General features: G+C 38.3%; 1 protein-coding gene across 4 annotated transcripts in view; it reads left to right on the forward strand.

Moving 5' to 3' along the window:
- NALCN (sodium leak channel, non-selective) overlaps positions 1–20,112 on the forward strand; it is a 265,237-nt gene that overhangs the window by 79,156 nt on the left and 165,969 nt on the right. For all 4 annotated transcript variants that reach the window (XM_031466281.2, XM_064492994.1, XM_064492995.1 and 1 more), the window contains 3 exons: positions 11,866–12,008; positions 12,140–12,244; positions 17,806–17,892. In XM_031466281.2, coding sequence (XP_031322141.2) covers positions 11,866–12,008; positions 12,140–12,244; positions 17,806–17,892 — 335 coding nt within the window. The remainder of the gene's footprint in view (positions 1–11,865; positions 12,009–12,139; positions 12,245–17,805; positions 17,893–20,112) is intronic.

Consider the following 20,112-nt stretch of genomic DNA (forward strand, 5'->3'; position numbering starts at 1 on the left):
CCACCAAATACTGGTGAGAACCTGGAACAATAGGAACTCTCATTCATTGCTGATGAGACTGCAGAATGGTACAGCCACTTTAGAAGACATTTGGTCAGGATTTTTTTTAAGCTGACATTGTCTGACTATATGATTGAGCAATCATGTTCCTAGATATTTACCTAAATTAATTGAAAACATGTTCATGCAAAAACCTGCGCATGAATGTTTATAACAACTTAATTCATTATTGACAAAAACTGGAAGCAACCAAGATGTCCCTTCATAGGGTGTAACTTGAGATAAACAAACTGTGGTACATCTGTACAAAGGAATATCACTCATCAATAAAAAGAAATGGGTTATCAAGCCACCAAGTGACACAGAGGAACAATGAACACATATTGCTCAGTGAAAGAAACTAGTCTGAAAAGCTACATACTGTATGATTCTTACTATATGACATTTTGGAAAATGCAGAACTGTAGAGAGGGGGAAAAGATCAGTGGTTGCCAGGGATTCAGAGGAGCGAGGTGAGAGTTGAATAGGTGGAACACAATGGATTTTTAGGATGGGGAAACTATCTTGTGTGCTGCTATATTACTGGATACCTAATATTATGTATTAGTCAAGACCCATCTAACTGTACAACACAGAGAGTGAACCATAATGTAAACTATGGACTTGAGTTAATAATAATGTTTCAACAGTGGTTCATAATTTGTAACAAACATACCACACTCATGCAGGTTGTTAATAATAGGGGGTAGTGTGCAAAGAGAGGGTATAAATGGGAATTCTCTCTACTATCTGCTCAACTTTTCTGTAAGCCAAAACTACTCCAAAAAAATGAAGTTTATTTTTTGAAGTTTTTGCTATTTTCTTTTTTAAACTTTATTTATGTATTTATTTTATAATGTATTTTTAAAATTGAAGATGTGCAATATTATATGTGACAGGCATGCAATATCATGACTCAGAATTTTTAAAGATTATACTCCATTTATAGTTGTTGTAAAATATTGGCTATATTCTCCATGTTGGACAATACATCCTTGTAGCTTATTTTATACCTGATAATTTGTACCTCTTAATCCTCCACCTCCATCTTGCCCTTCCCCCTTCCCTGTTCCCACTGGTAACCACTAGTTCCTTCTCTACATCTGTGAGTCTGTTTCTTTTCTGTTACATTCACTAGTTTGTTGTATTTTTTTAAATTCTAAATGTGAGTGATATCTTTAAAGTATTTGTCTTTCTCTGTCTGACTTACTTCACTTAGCATAATACCCTCTAAGTCCATCCATACTGTACACCAGAATTTCCTATTCAGTTGTAACTATTCAATTTTAATATTAATATGAATTATATTAGAACATATTCTTGTTTGGGGTTTTATATTATATCAGTATTTAAATCAATTTAATTAAATCTTTCATTGTAAGCTATGGAAATTTTATGTTTATCATAATACAAATAAGAACTTTGTTTTTAGTTAAAGCCATTTGTTATTTGCATTTCTTATCTTGTTTATTGTAAATTACATTTGGTCAATTATCACTCAGGTATCTTTCTTCTTTCCCACTTAGACCTGATCAGATTTTAATATGCCTCTGTGAACAAAAAAATTCAAATTATTTCATTCCAACCTTGGTTGATCTTTTGAGCCAATGTTTATTTACTAGCTCAATTTTATTTAAAAATAAAGCAAATTCTCAGTATTGTGGCTATTCTGAGGTAGACTGACCAACTTGACCTTAAAGCTAATCCTTATTTTCTTTTTTTGTGTGTGTGTGTATATATATATATATATTTTATTGAAGTATAGTTAGTTTACAATGTTGTGTCAATTTCTGGTTTACAGCATAATGTTTCAATCATACATGAACATACATATATTCATTTTCATATTCTTTTTCACTGTAAGTTACTACAAGATACTGAATATAGTTCCCTGTGCTATACAGTATGAACTTACTGTGTATCTATTTTATATATACTAGTTAGTATCTGCAAATCTTAATTTATCCCTTCCCATCCCCACCCCTGGTAATCAAAGTTTGTTTTCTATGTCTGTGAGTCTGTTTCTGTTTTGTAAATAAGTTCCTTTGTCTTTTTTCCCCTAGATTCCACATGTAAGTGATATCATACGGTATTTTTCTTTCTCTTTCTGGCTTGCTTCACTTAGAATGACAGTCTCCAGGTCCATCCATGTTACTGTGAATGGCATTATTTTGTTCTTTTTTATGACTGAGTAGTATTCCGTTGTATAAATATATCACAGCTTCTTTATCCAGCCATCTGTTGATGGACATTTAGGTTGATTCCATGTCTTGGTTATTGTAAATAGTGCTGCTGTGAACATTAGAGTGCATGTATCCTTTTGAATTAAGGTTCCCTCTGGACATATGCCCAGGAGTGGGATTGCTGGATCATATGGTAAGTCTGTTTTTAGTCTTTTGAGGAATCTCCATACTGTTTTCCATAATGGCTACACCAAACTATATTCCCACCAGCAGTGTAGGATAGTTCCCTTTTCTCCACACCCTATCCAGCATTTATCATTTGTGGACTTTTTAACGATGGCCATTCTGACTGGTTTGAGGTGATACCTCATTGTAGTTCTGATTTGCATTACTCTGATAATTAGCGATGTTGAGCATTTTTTCATTTGCCTATTGGCCATTTGTATGTCTTCACTGGAGAATTGCTTGTTTAGGTCTTCTGCCCATTTTTAGATTGGGTTGTGTTTTTTTATTAAGTTGTATGAGCTGTTTATGTATTCTGGAAATTAAGCCCTTGTCTGCCACATCTTTTGCAAATATTTTTTCCCATTCTGTAGGTTGTCTTTTTGGTTTGCTTATGGTTTCCTTTGATGTGCAAAAGCTTATAAGTTTAATTAGGTCCCATTTGTTTATTCTTGCTTTTATTTCTATTGCCTGGATGTTCTTATTTTCATTGCTTGTGCATGATAATGCAGAGATGTGAACCATGTGTGTCCCCAAATATGAAGACATGAAAATCTTAGTACCTCTTCCAAATACTCAGTTTTAATTTTGGACTATTTTGAAATTCTTGTATCATAACTATTAACTCCCTAAGAATGACATGAAGTTCTGGCATTTTTGCCTTGATTTCTTTTGAATGTAGTTTCCAACAGATCTTTCAAACAATGGGTGACGAAGATTCTTTTTAGTTTTGCTTGCTTTTTGAGAAAATTTTAAAAACTACTAAATAACATTTATTCAGTGTGTTAGTAGTGACCAGTAAGTATCACCATTGCCATAGACCCTCTGTGGGAAGCTGAGGCCCAGTATGGTCACATAGGCTAGAAGCAGTGGACGATTTGAATGTTAGGGAAGGTAACTGAAAGCTAATTGTGGCTAAGCATAGTTTCTTCATTCTTTTGAATCAACTAATGGAAAATATATTTCCAAGAACCTTTTTTGTTCTAAAGTGACTGCTGTTCAGAGGCAGGGGCTGGCAGGTATTTGTCATGACCTTGCCTTTGCTGCTGTCATTCCCAGCCTCTGTGGAAATTGCCCAGCCCCAGAGGCAGGGAGTGTTTTAGTTGGCGTGTGGGCTCAGCGTCCTTGGAACTGCTCTACTTTCTACATAAACTTTCTTGCCAATGTCAGCATTGGCCTTGTCAACACTTCTTTTCCATTTGTGAAGCCTGTAGTTAAAGCTTTCACCTCTCCTTTTCTAGAAGTATTTTATATTTAGCACTCTGGCGTTTAGAAATTCTCTGCAGAAATACATTTCAACTGAGCATCTTTATTACTTCTAAAAAAAGTTTAACTTAGAAAATATACATAAACATATATATGCTTTTTTTCTCTATGGCCTTTGATCTTGTTGCAAAATTTTAGTACTGCCAACAGGTTTAAGGTAACCGATAAAGTGATTTCACAAGTGAGGTAAGGTGGTACCAAAAGACTGCTTAACTGTTAAGAAAAAAAAATAAGCTAAAATTCAGCTTAAAAAACATAAGGGTAATAAATACATTTTAAAGCATTTAGAAGAAAAGAAGTCCTTTTGTGTTTGCTTCATGTTCTGGACTAGCAAATAAAAAATGCTGTTTTGTTTTGTTAATTCATTGGCCACAAGGCAGTCCTCAGGCTAAATGCCTGGGATCATCAGTTAAACGTGTGGATGAGTTGTGTATAGATTATTATAATCATAAGGTTATATCACAGTCTATCAGGGAAATTCTGGGGTTAATTAGTTTAGAAATATATTTTAGTAAAATTAAAAATTATTTCAAGGAAGAGAAAACATTTTTCATAAAGAGTTTACTCATTAGAAAGGTGACATGCCAAATAATTTAATTCTGCCTGACTTATTGTTCAGTAAACCTCTGTAAGTCAGAGTGGGCCTTTCTCGCTGTGTTGGTCTCCTGACCTTGTTTACATTTCATGTATGTGGATACATCCAGCATTAGTGACAAAAGTTGATGCTGTTCAATCCAGATGTCACCCTAAGAATACTCTTCTCTCATCAATAGTTGTCTCTACTGTCTCATGGAAAATAGATTTACTTTATAATCACCACCACCCATCAGGATCTGAGTGTACAGTTCATGTGACCTGGTAAAAGGTGGGTGGCTTGAGGCAGTTTGGTGGAAGAAAACATTTTCTAGAAAGTTTCAATGAATCTCACAACTGACCATTGGCTAAAACATTTTAAATATGTGGTTAATATCTGTATAAGAGATTTGATAACAGAGAGTGAGGAAAATTACCAGAAGGTGAGAGAAATGGAGAGTTCACCGAAACAGAAAAGGATTTCAGTGAAGATTGTGTCTTCAACAGGTGGCCTCAAGCTACAAGTGATGGTTGAATTAGAGACACTGCCATGTTGTTTGAAATATGGTTGTGGCTGTTTCAATTCCATTGTCAAGACCCACCTATAAGTGTCATGAGCCGTGTAGCTGATTTCTATTCAATGCCCTGTTTTATGGTCCAGACAGAACCAGAGTCATAAACGTGGACTACAGATGAGTCCGTTTACTTCTGTGTTTGTCCATGAGTGTATCGTATGCCTCATTTTGATTCAGATGCAAAACCTGGAAAACTTGCAGAACGTGTGTTTTTGTGGTTTGTCTTGGAGTGATTCAGAGAACTGCTATATTTTTTGGTGAGGAAAATTTTGGGCCATGTATTTCATCCCAAATGTGTGATTTTTCTTTTTAAAACTTAATTAATATAATATCTCCTTCTGCAAACTAAAATATTTCCCCCTCGGGTACATGTGTGTACAGTCATCTTATACAATTGCAGGAAGTAAAAAAGTAATACAATTTTTCTTCCAATGTGAAGTTGTCGAAACAAAAAACTGATAAATATTAGTATAATTGGGCTATTGGGTTATGTATTGTGTGGCCAATACTTTATATAAAAACAAATGACATCTTAGGATCTAGGCTTTTAGCCTTCTCACATCTTTAATGATCAATGAAATGTCAAATTCAAATGTAGACTATTGAAAATACAGTCCAAAAATGCATTTTTAGGTCTCTCCTTTGGCTCTAAGTTGTTTAACCTCCAAATAGTTCATCATAAGCCAAAAGAGAAATTCCAGTGAATCTCACAACTGTTCCATTTTCCCTTGTGTCAAGTGAGGAAATTCAATTCAGTTCAAAACATTTAAAAGATACAAATTACATACAAGTTCTTGAGCCAGACACAGCAGAGCAAAGGCTACAGAGTCAGAAAGGCCGTCAAGTCAGAAAAGTGGTTGTCAACCAGGGGCCGTACTGGAAAATGTCTGCAAACATTTCTGGTTGTCACAACTTGGAGGTTGAGGTAGTGTCTGAATCAAGTAGGTGGAGGTCAGAGATGCTACAACACACATGACAGGCCCCCACAAAAAAGTATTGTCCAGCCCCAAATGTCATTAGTGCCAAATTGAGGAACCCTGGGTTGGACTGTGAGCTAGACCAGTGGTGCCCCTTTGATGGGTAAATTTATTTCCCATTGACTCTTCAGGATTTAAATAGCAGTGAATTCTACCTAAATACAAACTGACAGTACAACTTACCTTCGAGTGGCTTCAACAAATCCCACCATAAACATACAGAGCTCTTTTTTTCTATTAGTTCTGTGGTTTAATAAGAGTATTGCTCTGTGGAGCAGTTCTAGAGTTTAAAATTAAAATTTAGTCAGAGAATAAGTAAGTTGTTTATATGCACATATACAAACATAACAAAAGCAGTGAAAAGCAATGAAGCACAGCCCACCCTATCTTGAACAAGTTGTGTTTTTTGTTCTTGAGATATAATTGACACATCAGATTAGTTTCAGGTATTTAATATAATGATTCAATATTTGTATATATTGTACAATGATAGCCACAATAAATCTAATTAGCCATCTATCACCACATATAATTATAAATTTATTTTCTTGTGATGATGACTTTTAAGATTTACTCTCAGCAACTTTCAGATATGCAGCATATTTTATTAAGTATAGTTATCATGCTGTACATTACATCCCCAGGACTTTTTTAAATCTCGTAACTGGAAGTTTGTACCTTTTGACTGCCTTCACCCATTTTTGTCCACCTCTTACCCCAACCCCTGGCAATACTAATCTGTTCTCTGTATTTGCCAGTTCAGTTTTGTTTGTTTGTTTAGATTCCACATATATGTGAGTATTCACCTTTCTCTGTCTGACTTATTTCACTTAGCATAATGCCCTTATGGTCCATTTATGTTGTCACAAATTGCAATATGTCCTTTTCATGGATAAATAATATTCCATCAGGCATATATGTGTGTGTGTGTGTGTACATGCATACATATATGTATCACTTTTTTCTCATTCATTCATTGATCTCTAATAACGTAAATGTGCAAAGATCAAGCTCTTTTCATGTATTCTGTTATTTGACCACTTTTCAGGACTGAATCTTTAGTCATCGCAACTGTCGTTGAGAAAAGAAGCATCCATGTGACTTTTGGGATGGGGATACATCCTTCCATGGTTAAACCTCCTGTTTAAGAGCAGTTCATTGAGGCACCGATAAATTATAGACATTCATGTGTAGTGATGGAGGAACATGTAGGTTTCTTTTCCTTACAACTGAGGGGGATGCTCACACTGGAACCTAGTTAGAGGTAAAACCAAGCAGCTGATCTCAGAAAAGGGTGGGATCCAATCAGAGTCAGCTGAAGGAACAGAAAGAGCTACTTAGAAATTTCAAGGGAAGCTAATGTTCTTGAGTGACAAGGATGCTGTCATTTTGCCCTCCACAAATGAGATTATGTTCCCAGGTGGGAAATGAAGCCAGACAGTCAGGTCAATTTCATAAAAAGTGCATCAGGTTGGAAAGGTTAAAGGACCAGATGAGACAAGTATCTGTGGCAGGATGACTGGGTAGAAAGAGGATGGCTCTTTCAAGGTGCTGTGGAGATGACTTCCAGACGCCTGGAGCTTGCTGTGCTGTCGCAAAGCCAAGAGCAGATTCAAAGGGACTGAGTCATAGCCAGCATCCGATGGGGTGGGTGCTTGCCTGACCTGGGGTTGGTTTGCCTCAGGAGGTGGTATGTTTCATATCACTGGAGGGGTTAAAATTCAGGAACTTTGCCCTGAGGATGCAGACTTTGAGAGAGAGGATGGAATGGGTGGTCCTAAAGGAGCCCCCTTGGTTCTGTTGGGAATTCTGAGGGTGGGGGTGAAGGTGATTGCCCAGACTGAGGCCTGGTGTACTTGCTCATTCTTATTCAGCTAGCTCAGGCCTACACCAGCCACCGTCTTTATCTTGCCAGCTCTTTCACAGTGGCTCAGATACTGCCATCATTGAAATAGCACCATGGGTCGCTTGTGTTGGGAGAAGAGCTTAATGTTGGAACCCCGAGTTTGTGACTTGTTCTAGTTCTCACCACAATTTTGTGACTCTGTCGTTTGAAAAGTCAAATGACTCAGTGGTGTTATGTAACCTAAGACTAGAAGAAACAATAAGGAGTATTCCCAGGACATAGTCAATTTCTCATTTTTTCCTGTGGAAAATGAGTTCACAGAAGACAACCAGTCATTAAATAATAGTCATAAAGATAGTCAAAACAGATGGGGTATAACTTTGTTCAGAGCTATTAAAAAAAAATCCTCTACTATGTCTCAATCCTTTAGAAAGTTCCCAGGTAAGGATTTACCTTCTAAATGTAGACTTATGGGTCTTCTTATCCAGTGAATTCAAGCCACCAACAGAAGAGGTCAGGAAGAATGGATGAAATTAGGAGAACTGATGAGCTGAGTATCACTGTTGTGATTTTGTTTCTTATACAACTTGAATTTGTGGCTTGAGAGTTTGGAGTTCTTAGAAAGTGGTGCTATTCCAGGAGCTTTGCAGAGATATTCTGGGGGCAGGCCACACGGTCTCTAGTGAGAGAATGTGTTCTATTCCCAGGTGCTATTGTAGAATCATTATTCCCTTAACAAAACTGTGGCCTTTTCGGTTAGAATTTTAGTTCCATTATTCAGATGGACTAAAAGTATTTTGGAATGTAACTAGAAAAAATATTTTTAATGTATCAATATAGTATTTTCTAGAAATCCCCTATTCTGGATTAAACAACAGAGGAAGACCTTCCTGCATATATGTAGCATGGGCTTTTAAATTTTTATAGGTGTATGTGTTTTCAGTGAATTTTGAAAATTAGCCAAATTTAAAGTCAATTATAAAGTAGTTGCCTTTGTTCCCAAATTATCTGTGTGATATTTACATTAAGGAAGACTTGATTTTTAAAAGTGTTTGAGAAAGGCCTTCATATATCGTAATACTACGTGATCATTGTTGTATTTACTAACAGCATTATTGAGTGTTTCTCAGTGTCAAGTCCAGAAGTGAAAGACACAGTTTTAGCTCAGTGCTGACACAGTGAGGGAGACAAACCAGGTGAAGTCAGTATGATGGGCGACATGATACCGGTAAGCTCAGGGCTCTCTGGGAGGACCAGCACCTTGTGTGGCCTGAGGGCAGCGGGGGTGAGCTGAGCAGGGCAGCCACAGGGGAGTCAGTTAAGAGAACCAGAGGGCAGCCCCGGAGCAGCCAGAGGGAGCAGGTTGTGCAGAAAAAGTTTGAGCAGCTGCAGTTTCTTCCTCAGGGTTATCTGTTCCCCACAGATAATCAGAAGATCATAAATTTGATTTTGTCATTTTAAATATTGATCGCCAATGGGAAAATCTTTTCAAAAGTGATTTTCTTTTCATCATCTTTGCAAAGTCAGGAGTAAGAAAGGGACGAGTTCTGCTGCAACTCAGTACCATCCACAAAGCCTTTAACCTGCTGTAGCTCATGTACGTGGGAAACACTTTTTGCAGTGGTCGCATTTTCCTGGGGTTTTTCTTTTGGTTGTATGTTCACAAATGTCTCATCTCTTTGTGTCAACAAACCCTGCTCTTTGAGCTATCCTAAAGGTTCCTAATTTTCCTTTTTCTGTGTGGAATTAGGGAGAAAGGAGTAAAAGCTGCAGGATTACTCATTGAACATACTATTTTCACTTAGTTTCAAATACCATCTTCTCTGTAGATGTAATAAAGAAAGATCAGGGCAAGTTAGACTAAGGATGATTTTCAGTATTCCTTTCAAATTTAATCTTATACTGACGATTTCCATATTTTACCCATAAATGCTCACTTGGTAAAACAATTAAACTTAAGCGGCAATTCATACTGGATTTCTGTAGCCAATTTTCTGTTTTAGTTTACATAACTAGAAAGAAATAAGGGACTTAAATTATGTCTTATGTTAAAATTGTCCTTCGTATTCAGACCACAAAAGCAAAAACGTTGTTCATTTTTAGTACCCACGAATCATTAATGGAAATGGTCATTTCTGTTTTCTGTTCCATTTTATATTTGATATGCGCTGTTCTTCTATGAAAAGTTAACATAGCTTATAAAAGTTATCCTCTTATCTAGTTCCTCAGTATACTATGATCTTAGCCATCATAGACCATTAGAAAACAATTAATTCCATTCGAATTAAGGGTAAGAGAAAATAAGCTCTTTTTAAAGTGCCAGTCTTAGGCAAGAAAATATATAAGTAAATGATAAAGGAAAAAAAGTTTAAGACCTGGAACCTGATGATCTGGTTCAGTTTCTGGTCTTACTTCTTTCTAACTCGGGCAAGTTCATTACCTAGTGGCCTTCACTTTCCTTTTCCGTAAAATGTGATTGATAATATCTGCCCTTGTACCCACCCACCCATCACTTGCCTAATTAGACAAGGATTTCCTAGCATTTAAGTCTGTAAAAGAACCTCAAAACTTAACATGTTTTACAAATGCTAGTTGTTATGGCAACGACTTACCAATGTCCAATGTATGATTCTTAAGATGAGAGGCAGTGCATATATGCAGTTATATTTTACTGAAAGTACGTAGCCCAGATGAGTGCATAATAGGTGCTCACCAAATCAGGATACACTTTCCTTCTTCCTCTCAGCCTTTCTTTCAAGCTTTGTTATTTCTCATTTGTCCCCATTTGCTGCTACTCTTTTCTGCTGTTCCGTGTGCTCTGGAATCCACTGACGCTCCAACTGTTCTTCCTGCGTGCGCAGGCCCAGGGAGGCAGTTGGAAGTCAACCAACTTTAGTAACTCCCTTCTTAGTTTGGAGATTTGATCATATGCACATTCTGATTTCAAATTTCCATGCGCTTAGTACATATATGGATGGATATTGATTTTTTAGGTCTTATATCCTAGAGTAATTTAACTCATTTGTAACAGTGGAATTTATTGAGATGCAAATGTTTACCAGTTTTATGAATAAATCCATATCATATTTGTTTTACAACTTTACCTCAGTACTATTTTTTATTTGTATGGTTTTTCACAAAATAATATTAAGCAATTATTTTCCATTTTTTATAATAATTTGTTAAGTACTCACCACATGCCAACCCTTGACAGAAATGAAATCATTTAATCCTCACAATACTTTGATATATGTCTTATTACTGGCCCATTTTACAGATGAGGAAATCAAGCCACAGAAAGGATGTCAGGAAGCAGGATGTCATCACAGTTAAATATGCAGGATCTTGTCCTGAGTGACTGGGTTGATTTTTGTTCCCCTAATTACTATCCGTGCATCCTTAGACAGATTCGTGGCACTTTGTGTGCTTTAGTTTTATCATCTGTAAAATGGGGAAGTAATGACACATTCTCATAATGCCATGAGGATTGAACAGTCTTTCCTCTGAATGACATTTTAGGTTCTCTTAACCATATGTTCAAAACTCTGCCCACAAATGGTTCTCTTTTCTTTCTTTCCACTATCAGTAGTATTTTCAATGAGACAATCCTCCCACAAAATACAAAATACTATTTAATGATTTACTTCCTTATGTTTTGGGGTTCAGTGAACACTAGGGAATCCAAAGACAGGCTCCTTCACATTAGTTTTTGGAGCCTAAGATACATTAGTTCTTCCCATGAGAATGTGATTTCCAATAAAATCCAGTTCTCAGATTTATTTCATTTCAATTAAAACTACAGCAAGTGCTTTTCAGCACACTAAAAGTGTTAAGCCCCAAGTGGCAGGCTTGCATGGTACACATTTTTTTTTTATTGTATCTTTACTTGGCTTGAATGTTAGGTTTCCTTTCCACATTGTTAAAAGCACTTAAGAGCTAAAGATATGACATAAAATTGTTTTATTGCTAGAGATACTAAAAGCGTCCTGGCTTGAAGTAATAAACAGCTTTGTCAAAGTCCTAAGAAAAAGAACAACAAAATGTGGCATGTGATTTGAGTCCCTGTAGAAGAGCTTTTGTCATTGAGAAAATGAGCATGGATAAATACTGATTGTTTTTTCCAAAAGAATGTTTTCTCATTTCAAAAGTCCACCCTAACTCAGTCTGCTCCCCTCTCTTGACAGGCACCAGCATCTTCACAGTCTACGAGGCTGCGTCCCAGGAAGGCTGGGTGTTCCTCATGTACAGAGCCATTGACAGCTTTCCCCGCTGGCGTTCCTATTTCTACTTCATCACCCTCATTTTCTTTCTCGCATGGCTAGTTAAGGTACTGTAAAAAAATTGTGCTCATCAAGTCTATGCCTTCTGACAGTTTCTTCTGATCTTTTGTTTGCTTTTGGTTGCCCTAACTCCCTCATGCCCTGTCTTTGGTAAATGTGGTTTGTCATTTTCTTTCAGAACGTATTTATTGCTGTCATCATTGAAACATTTGCAGAAATCAGGGTACAGTTTCAACAAATGTGGGGGTCCAGAAGCAGCACTACATCGACAGCCACCACGCAGGTACAGTATCCGGAGATGATGATGTAACTTACTCCTACCTGGCGTAGCCTCTACCTGGGCGTGGCCCTCCGCAGCATCCCTGGAACTTGATCGAACTTGAGAAAGCCCTGTTATCGTGGGCTTCTCAGACTCACGAGGGAGCTGCTTAAAAATACAGGTGCAAAGTCCCAAACCTGGAACAACCAAATCAGACTCTCTGGGTGACGGGGAGAGGGCACCTCTGTTTTTAATAGCTCCATCGGTAGGTTTGATACAAAGCTCAGCTTATCATCACATTTATGATGTACCTTTGATTTGATTCTGCTGTCACAAGTCCTCAAACGCAGTTGAAATATAGCAACTGTGGATTTTCCCATTTTTATAAATATTCATGTAATTGAAAACCAACATAATGGCCCTTATGTATAGGCTTAGAATTTTTTGAATGGAAAATTTATTTCATTCAGAACAAACTAATCACAATGTAATAAATTATGAAGACGATGCCTCAAGCCCAAATGTTTGCTTGTGAATTTGAGGAATTACTACATATTCAGAAAGGTTCCTCTATGTGCCCCCAAATTAGAAGTGTCCCAGAATTTGACTAAAAGTAGTATGGCATTTATTACATAAAAGGACAGTTCAGATCAAATGCCTTTGTTTTTATTTTAGGTTTTGTTTTGCATGTTTGTTTATTTGGTGTTTAGAAAGAAAGAACAAGTTTATATACCTTCTTCTGCTATGAATCTTTATAAAAGAGAGAGAAAATAAAAATTCCTGAATTGAGAATGAAAATTATTATTTTAAGTTTTAAGAGAAATTTAAGTTTATGAATACTTATACAGGTCTGTTAGGACAAAGGTATCTGTGAAAGATTCAAGGCACAAATTTTACTTTGAAAATCTCCAAATTGAACTTTTAATAACTATATTTATATAATTATTACTTTTAAAATAATATATTATTTAAAAATAATTACATTTAATGACTAATAGCTAAAATGCTATTAAACTTGCTAATATTTGGAAAAGCTTTCTGCAGCATCTTTATGATGCTGTGAAAGTTTGAATGGTCTAACCAATTCTTTATAGATGAAATAGTATTAATATTGTTCAGTTTTGTCAAACAGCTATTCAAACTTTCATGAAAGTTTTTTTTTTAAGGATCATCTTGGTTATGTCACAGGTGGCATGTAGGAAAACCTTCAAAGAATCCCCCACATCTAGTTTTCATTTCTTCCCTCATCTCTCCTAATAAACTATGAGAAATAATGAAGTTCCAAGTTTATGCTGACATGTCTTTTAAGTAGGGTGACAACCTTATGAAGGTGTGTTTTCCCGTATAGACCTTGATAACTAAATGGAACGTAGAACTATGAACTCTGCACAAAACTCACATTCAGTATTCCCAAGAGACACCTAAAATATCTTTAAAACCATATAGTGCTTATTAAGTAACTCTTATTTACAAAACCACAGCTGGAAAAGCGGTGTTTCGAAGCACCACCAAATCAGCCAGCAGTTCTAATAGAAAGTGAAATGTGAAGAGATTGTGAACACAGTTGTACAAAATTGCTTTGATGCAAAATTGTACTTAATCAGGAGGAATAAGTTGGTAATTCAGCGGTAATGCGTCTAGGTATTCAGCAGAGGTAATCACACAGAGAATTGTGAAAAACCTTCATTAAGAAAAATGCTGTGGCTGAGGACCCGGTTGCTAGGCAACTGAAGCTCCTGCAGGAGCCTCTCGGGCTGCCTGGCAACAAGCCGCAAGCCCCGCCCAGCCCCTCGCCAGCCATTCAGCAAGTGGCCCAGATGCTTTTGTGTGTGTACAAGAGAGAGACGTGGTTTACTGTGATTCTGTTATGTTTATAAAACCTGACACAACTCCATGCGCAAGGACCTCTCGTTAAATGGTTTAAAACATTAAATCACAAGTTTCTAATTACAATAAAACAGGCTTTCAGGGAATAAAAAAATTATTGTATTGTGAAGCACGTAGCTTTTCAGAAATGAAGTCAGTTCTTGCTTTCCTCTAGTATGTGGGACATCTGCAGTTGTTCTCTGTAAGTTATCCTCCTAGGAGGGCGAAGAGGGCCCCAGGCACGGTGGCCGTGTTGACGCTTCAAAGTCCCTGGACTTCCCAGGAGGGCTGTGTGTGTAGAGAGAAAAATTATACACATTAAAGGGACAAAGTAGGGGCTTTCCAACACCTTAGGCGGTTCCATGGGAATTGGCTTTGATGTGGACTGCTCAGAGGGAAAGCGGTATCAGTGAAGAGAATTCTTTTTTAAAAATAACAAAGCAACATGCCTCCGAGTCACAGCATAGAAACAAATTACAGAAAAAGGAATGCCAAAGGTCTTGTATAAGGAGACCCTAGTAGAGCATGTAGCAGGGAAACAAAAGGAAGAAGGTGTGGGAAATTTCAGATTAGTAATCATTAGTTTGCCCAGACCCTGAAGGAGATGGGGACATTTGTGCCTGCTTACTTATTAGACATAGGTCACTGTTGCCACACGCTCAGTTCTCTGCTGGGTTAAAGCTCAAGAGATTCCTACACCCGGGATATAATAGCCTCTGTGTCAGCCCACAATGAGACCTCCCACACTACCAGTTTTTAGGGGTGTTGCCCCAAAACCTGATGCTGAGATGTGCCAGTGGGCTGGTAGAAATGTCCTGGGCATAGTGTATCTCTGGGTCAGACGTAACACTCTCATTCCTTAGACACCTCACCTCAGATACCTGTTGCCAGTCGTGCGGTCTTCTGATCGAGGCTGATTCACCATAGGGATGAGCTTATCTCACTTGCCTGGAATAGAACTGACAGAACTAAACTTTAGGGCCCCGCAAGGCTCCGTTTTTGTCACGTACAGTGATAGACACAAGGCAGGCTCCGGTGATCAATATACACCTCAATTATATAGACAAATCATGGCCCAATAGGGTCATATTGAGGGTCCGGTAAATAAATATTCTGATTGTCTAAAGAGAGAAATCATTTCTGGATCTGTCATTCTCTCTGATTGAACACACTTGCTGGCCCATGTTTTCTGATACTTACCAGGGTGAAGTTGATAAAAGAACACTTAGGAGTTCTTCTTCCTTTGTAGTTTCGATGAACATTCTCTGAATATGGGTTCATATAATACCTAAACAAGCTCTGTGTACAAGTGCAGTGCTGGGTTAGAGGGCAAAAAGGCATAGATGAAAAAGCACATGATCGAAAAGAGAAAGCATTTCTCCTCCATGAAAAGACTATGTCCAACGAAATGATACAAGACAATACTTTAGTAAAAATCTGCTAACTGCATTCCAACACCATTGGTTTTCACATGAACATACATCATTAAAATATGTGAGAAAGCAATTCAGTAAAGTCAGTCATCTTAAAAAAAAAAACAGATAATAGTCATTATTACACAAAATAATGAGCAAGGGTACTTGACTTGATTTCATCCCTAAATGATATATTCAATGACAGACTCACAAAATGTAATTCTCATTTATGGTTTCCTAAGATAAATATATTAGTCCATGTCTGTACTTTCTTATTGGAAGGATTTCACTATTGTACCATTCTACAATAGCCCTTGACATAGTCAAGATAAGCTTCAAAAAAGGAAAAGAATTAGTCCTTTTTTTTGGTGGCCTACTGGTCCCTTAAAATTTTTCTCACTTTAGAAAGCAGAGAGAACAGATATGGAGGAACAGCTAGCAGCCCCTGACACACTCCCCTAAGGACTTCAGTCCCCAGGGATTCGTGGCTTTACCTGTCTCACCAACTACCTCCTGTAGCTACAGTTACATTATCCAACCAGAATGTTGTTTTGTAATTCAAGGAACTAAAGAGAAATGCATCCTGTTTGCATTTCCTTCACTTCATTCCATACAAAGAAGTGACCTTGAGAGAACACTTCTACTAACAATTAAATTGATTCATTTGACTTCGGTCTACTGGAAAAAAAAAAATAATTTAACAGAGAAAATGAGTCTGCTCCTGATGGAAGCCAATATGTGCCCCAGGGATCCTCTCTTTGCACCGTGATAAGACAGAAGAGATGCTTGTACAGAGAGTCTTTAGCTCGTGACTGACGTGATTGCCTTTGTTTTTTCTCCTTAAAAGGAGACTCCTAGACATTGACAGCTACTTTAAAAGGCTCTTAAACAGGTTTGCATCTCCACAAATGTATGTATTCTCAGAATGAACCTATTAGTGATGGACGGGCTTGATTCTCCCACTAAACATACCTTTTAAAAATTTATTCTAAAGGGAACTTGAATCCTGTAAATGGACAGCTGAGAAAATCTATTTGTAATTGGCATCTTTGATCTGAGAATCTTTGTGTAAATGTGCCCCTCTGTTTTGTCATCTTAAAAATGCATTTATGCCCTGTGAATTTTGCACTTGTCTGTCACCACCTCCCTTATTTTACAGAGGTCAAGTTTTCTTTCTGCAAATGATCCACTGCCTCTGTTACCAGCAGTTTGAAATGATGATTATAAATCCTAGGTAACAGGATCTTTGCATCGTCTCACATTTTCATCAATAATTACCCTTTTAAACACAGGGTCAAACTAACAGGAAGACATAAATATGGCAAAGAAAATCTTTATGTGTATGAAATTGTGACCTCAGGCAGGAAGAAAGCAGGGAGTGCCTGTAGTTGGTGTCTTTTCTTAGAAAAATAGCAATCTTTAATTCCACCCTATTCCATCCCACTGCCACACACTCCTAAGGAATTGAAAGAAAATATATATTAATGGGAAGATATTTGTAAGTGATAAATGCCTTTCAGCCTGGTATAATATTGATGGATAACTAATTTTTAAGGTAGTAGAATATGAGAAAGACGACCTACACATCCAAGAACCTGGGTGTCTAATTCAATGAATGTCAGATTTTAGCATCCTATACCATCCTGAATTTCATCACCTATGTCTTTTAAGCCAAAAGAAACTACTTTTTCCCCTTCATAAATACGTACCCCAAATTTCCCCTGAGCAGATTAATTGTGGCCTCCATAAACTAATTCCACGGTCTCTTAAGTGATTTGTCATTCTCCTCTCATTAAAACAGCATCCTCTCTCCCTCTGCTATCTGTGCATTTCTTACATTATTTATCCTGAGAATATTTTTCTGTGAGTTCAGGGAGAAATGTCCACGGAATAAAGATAAAAAATTATCACTCTGTGTAAAAGCTTTGGAATTCTAATTTTCCTTTTCTACTGAGATCTAATATATAGTAATCAGCATAATGGAGAGGAAATACTTACTTTAAAGTCTTGTAGGGAGAATGTTTGGGTAGTTATATGCAGAACATCTGTAGGGGAGAAAGGGCCTGATACCTAGCAAGTGCTCAATTAATGCAAGCGATTACCCGTGTTCTTTTATTATTATTATTCGATTAAGTTTGCAGCAGTAAAATGAACAAAATTGGAATGACTCATGTTCTAAATATAAACCCAAAAGGAGACAAATCTTTGATAACGTTAAAAAAATGTAAAAAGCTGCAGACATCGTTAGAGTTCTCAGTGTTCCATAGTAAGTGTCTCTGACTCACCTCCCTCTTTGTCTTGAAGATGTTTCACGAAGATGCTGCTGGCGGATGGCAGCTGGTAGCCGTGGATGTCAACAAGCCCCAGGGACGCGCCCCAGCCTGCCTCCAGGTACTGCACCTGCCGTTCCTAAAACCCGTGCCACCAAGGTCTTTGACTTTTACTTTGTACAAGGAAATCCACAGCTCTCCGAGCTCTAGATCCGCCCCAGTTTGTGGGCAGTATTGGAGTCCATCCTGTATTCCCACGACCTGGCATCGCTGTAGATACGCACTAGGGACTTGGTGAATTTCTGGTGAATGAATGCACACAGGTAATAGCAGGTCAGCGGCAGTGAGTCAACGACGAGTTTTGTTGTCACCTTAAGGCTTACGACACTGTTCTACAAAGGCCTGAACTGTTTGGGGCAGACAGCTAAGATCACGGTTCACTGTCTTGAGTCCCTCACCGAGTTCCTGGGAAGGAAATACCTTTAATACGTGGGCTTTTGTTCTGCGTCTGCAAGCATTTCAAGCAATGAGAGAGAATAAAGATGCTTCCTTGACAAAATGCAGCTGCGGCAAACAGGAGGCGATGGGCTTGCAGGGGGCCCGGGTCCTGGCAGGTGACCAGAGGATGAGCCTGTGAACCTTCTGGACTTGTCTGCTCTGAGCTCCCTACAAAAGCCTAATCAACTCCTTTTCTTTGGTGGCCAAAACCGGCCTCTTCTCCTGCTTTGTCCTCCCTCTCTGCCCCTCCAAATAGCAGTAACTCATTCAAAACAATGTCACATTAACAAAACAGTGTCACATTAACAATGGCAAGAACTCCCATGTTGGGAGCAGAGGACTGATTCTTCCTCCTGGAGAATTTTACTTTCTTCACCCCCTTTATTTATTTTTTTCAATGAAGATACTGGGGATTGAACCCAGGACCTCCTGCATGCTAAGCATGAGCTCTACCACTGAGCTATACCCTCCTCTCCCCCAGTCTTCACCCTCTTTTTGTTTTCAGTTGCAAATGCTCTTCCCACAAAAAGGCTGCTATTTATAGTTTTTCATATGCCCTCCTCCTATAATTTGGGGAAGGGCTGTTCATCTGCTTTGGGATGAGAACACCCCTTCTGTCTTTCTTTTGGATCTTTCTCCAGGTGAGAACTCGTGCATTTTGAGGACTGGTGCCCAAGAAGCAAAATATTGTCCCTGAACCATTACTGTGGCCATTAATCATATAGCTGTTTGTTTCTATTTGTTAAAGAGACGGAGCAGAAAAAGAGGAAGAGCTTACAGTGAATAATGATAATATTATCTTGTGCTTCTCTTTCTGTCATGGATTTGACGCTGACAACGCCGCGCATAATTCAGCTACTACAACCACCTCTGCTGCTCCTCCTGCTGTAAAAGCAGTAAGAGTAACAATGCTTGCAGTAGCAGCTTCTTGCCTAAAAAGTGCTTTGACTTACATTATTAATTAATCCAGCAACTGATACTTACTGATGCAAAGATAGTCCCGAATAAGACAAGCAGGACCTCCCTCCTGGAGCTTACAGGGTCCTTCAGGGTGTGGGAAGAAAAACCAACATCCAGCTAGCAGTTACAGGTGTGATGGGCGTTTTGAAGAATTAACACAGGATGCTATGGGAGAGTGTAACTTGTGAGTCCTCTCTCCTCATCTGAGAGATCAGAGGAAGTCCTCCTGAGGTGGTGGTATTTAAACCGTGACCATGAGAATGAGGCAGGGAGCGAGTAAGGATGAGGCTCAGTACAGCCCTGCGGTGTAGACAGACCGGCATGCTCTGTTGGCCTTTTGTAGAAGAGAAAGTGGAGATGCAGAGGGCCATGTGAGCCTCCTGAAGGTGCACCTCAACCAGAAGGAGGAGCCAGGACTTGTATCTGGATCTTCTGTTTCCTAGTCCTGTGCTCCATCCAACTGAAAAAAATATGCCAAGGAAACATCAGTTTGTAACAGAAATAAAGTATCAGGCCTGCGAGGAGTACCAAATCAGAGTCTTGCTGGGCCCCAAATGCATTGCTTAAAAATCTAGTAAATGCTGGTTAATAGGTGCCTCAAGGTGAAATCTGGAATTAGGAAGCAAGCCTCTGTATCACAAAGATTTGAGATGGCAAGAGATGGATGGCAAGGACAGTGTGATGGAGGGGACAGCACGGAGCAGAGGGAAATAAAGGTCGGCAGAGGGGTAGATGCGGCATCCGGGAGACGAGTGTTAGATGCGTGTTGTGGGTGTGGCCGCTGCCCGATACATTGTGTGAATGATGATACGTGTGGTTTGAAATAATGAAAGGACAGATAGCTCATTGTGTGGTCCCATTCAGCTCAGCACCCCATGTTTGG

This window comes from Camelus dromedarius, chromosome 13 (assembly GCF_036321535.1).
Source record: "Camelus dromedarius isolate mCamDro1 chromosome 13, mCamDro1.pat, whole genome shotgun sequence".
Taxonomy (NCBI): Eukaryota; Metazoa; Chordata; class Mammalia; order Artiodactyla; family Camelidae; genus Camelus; species Camelus dromedarius.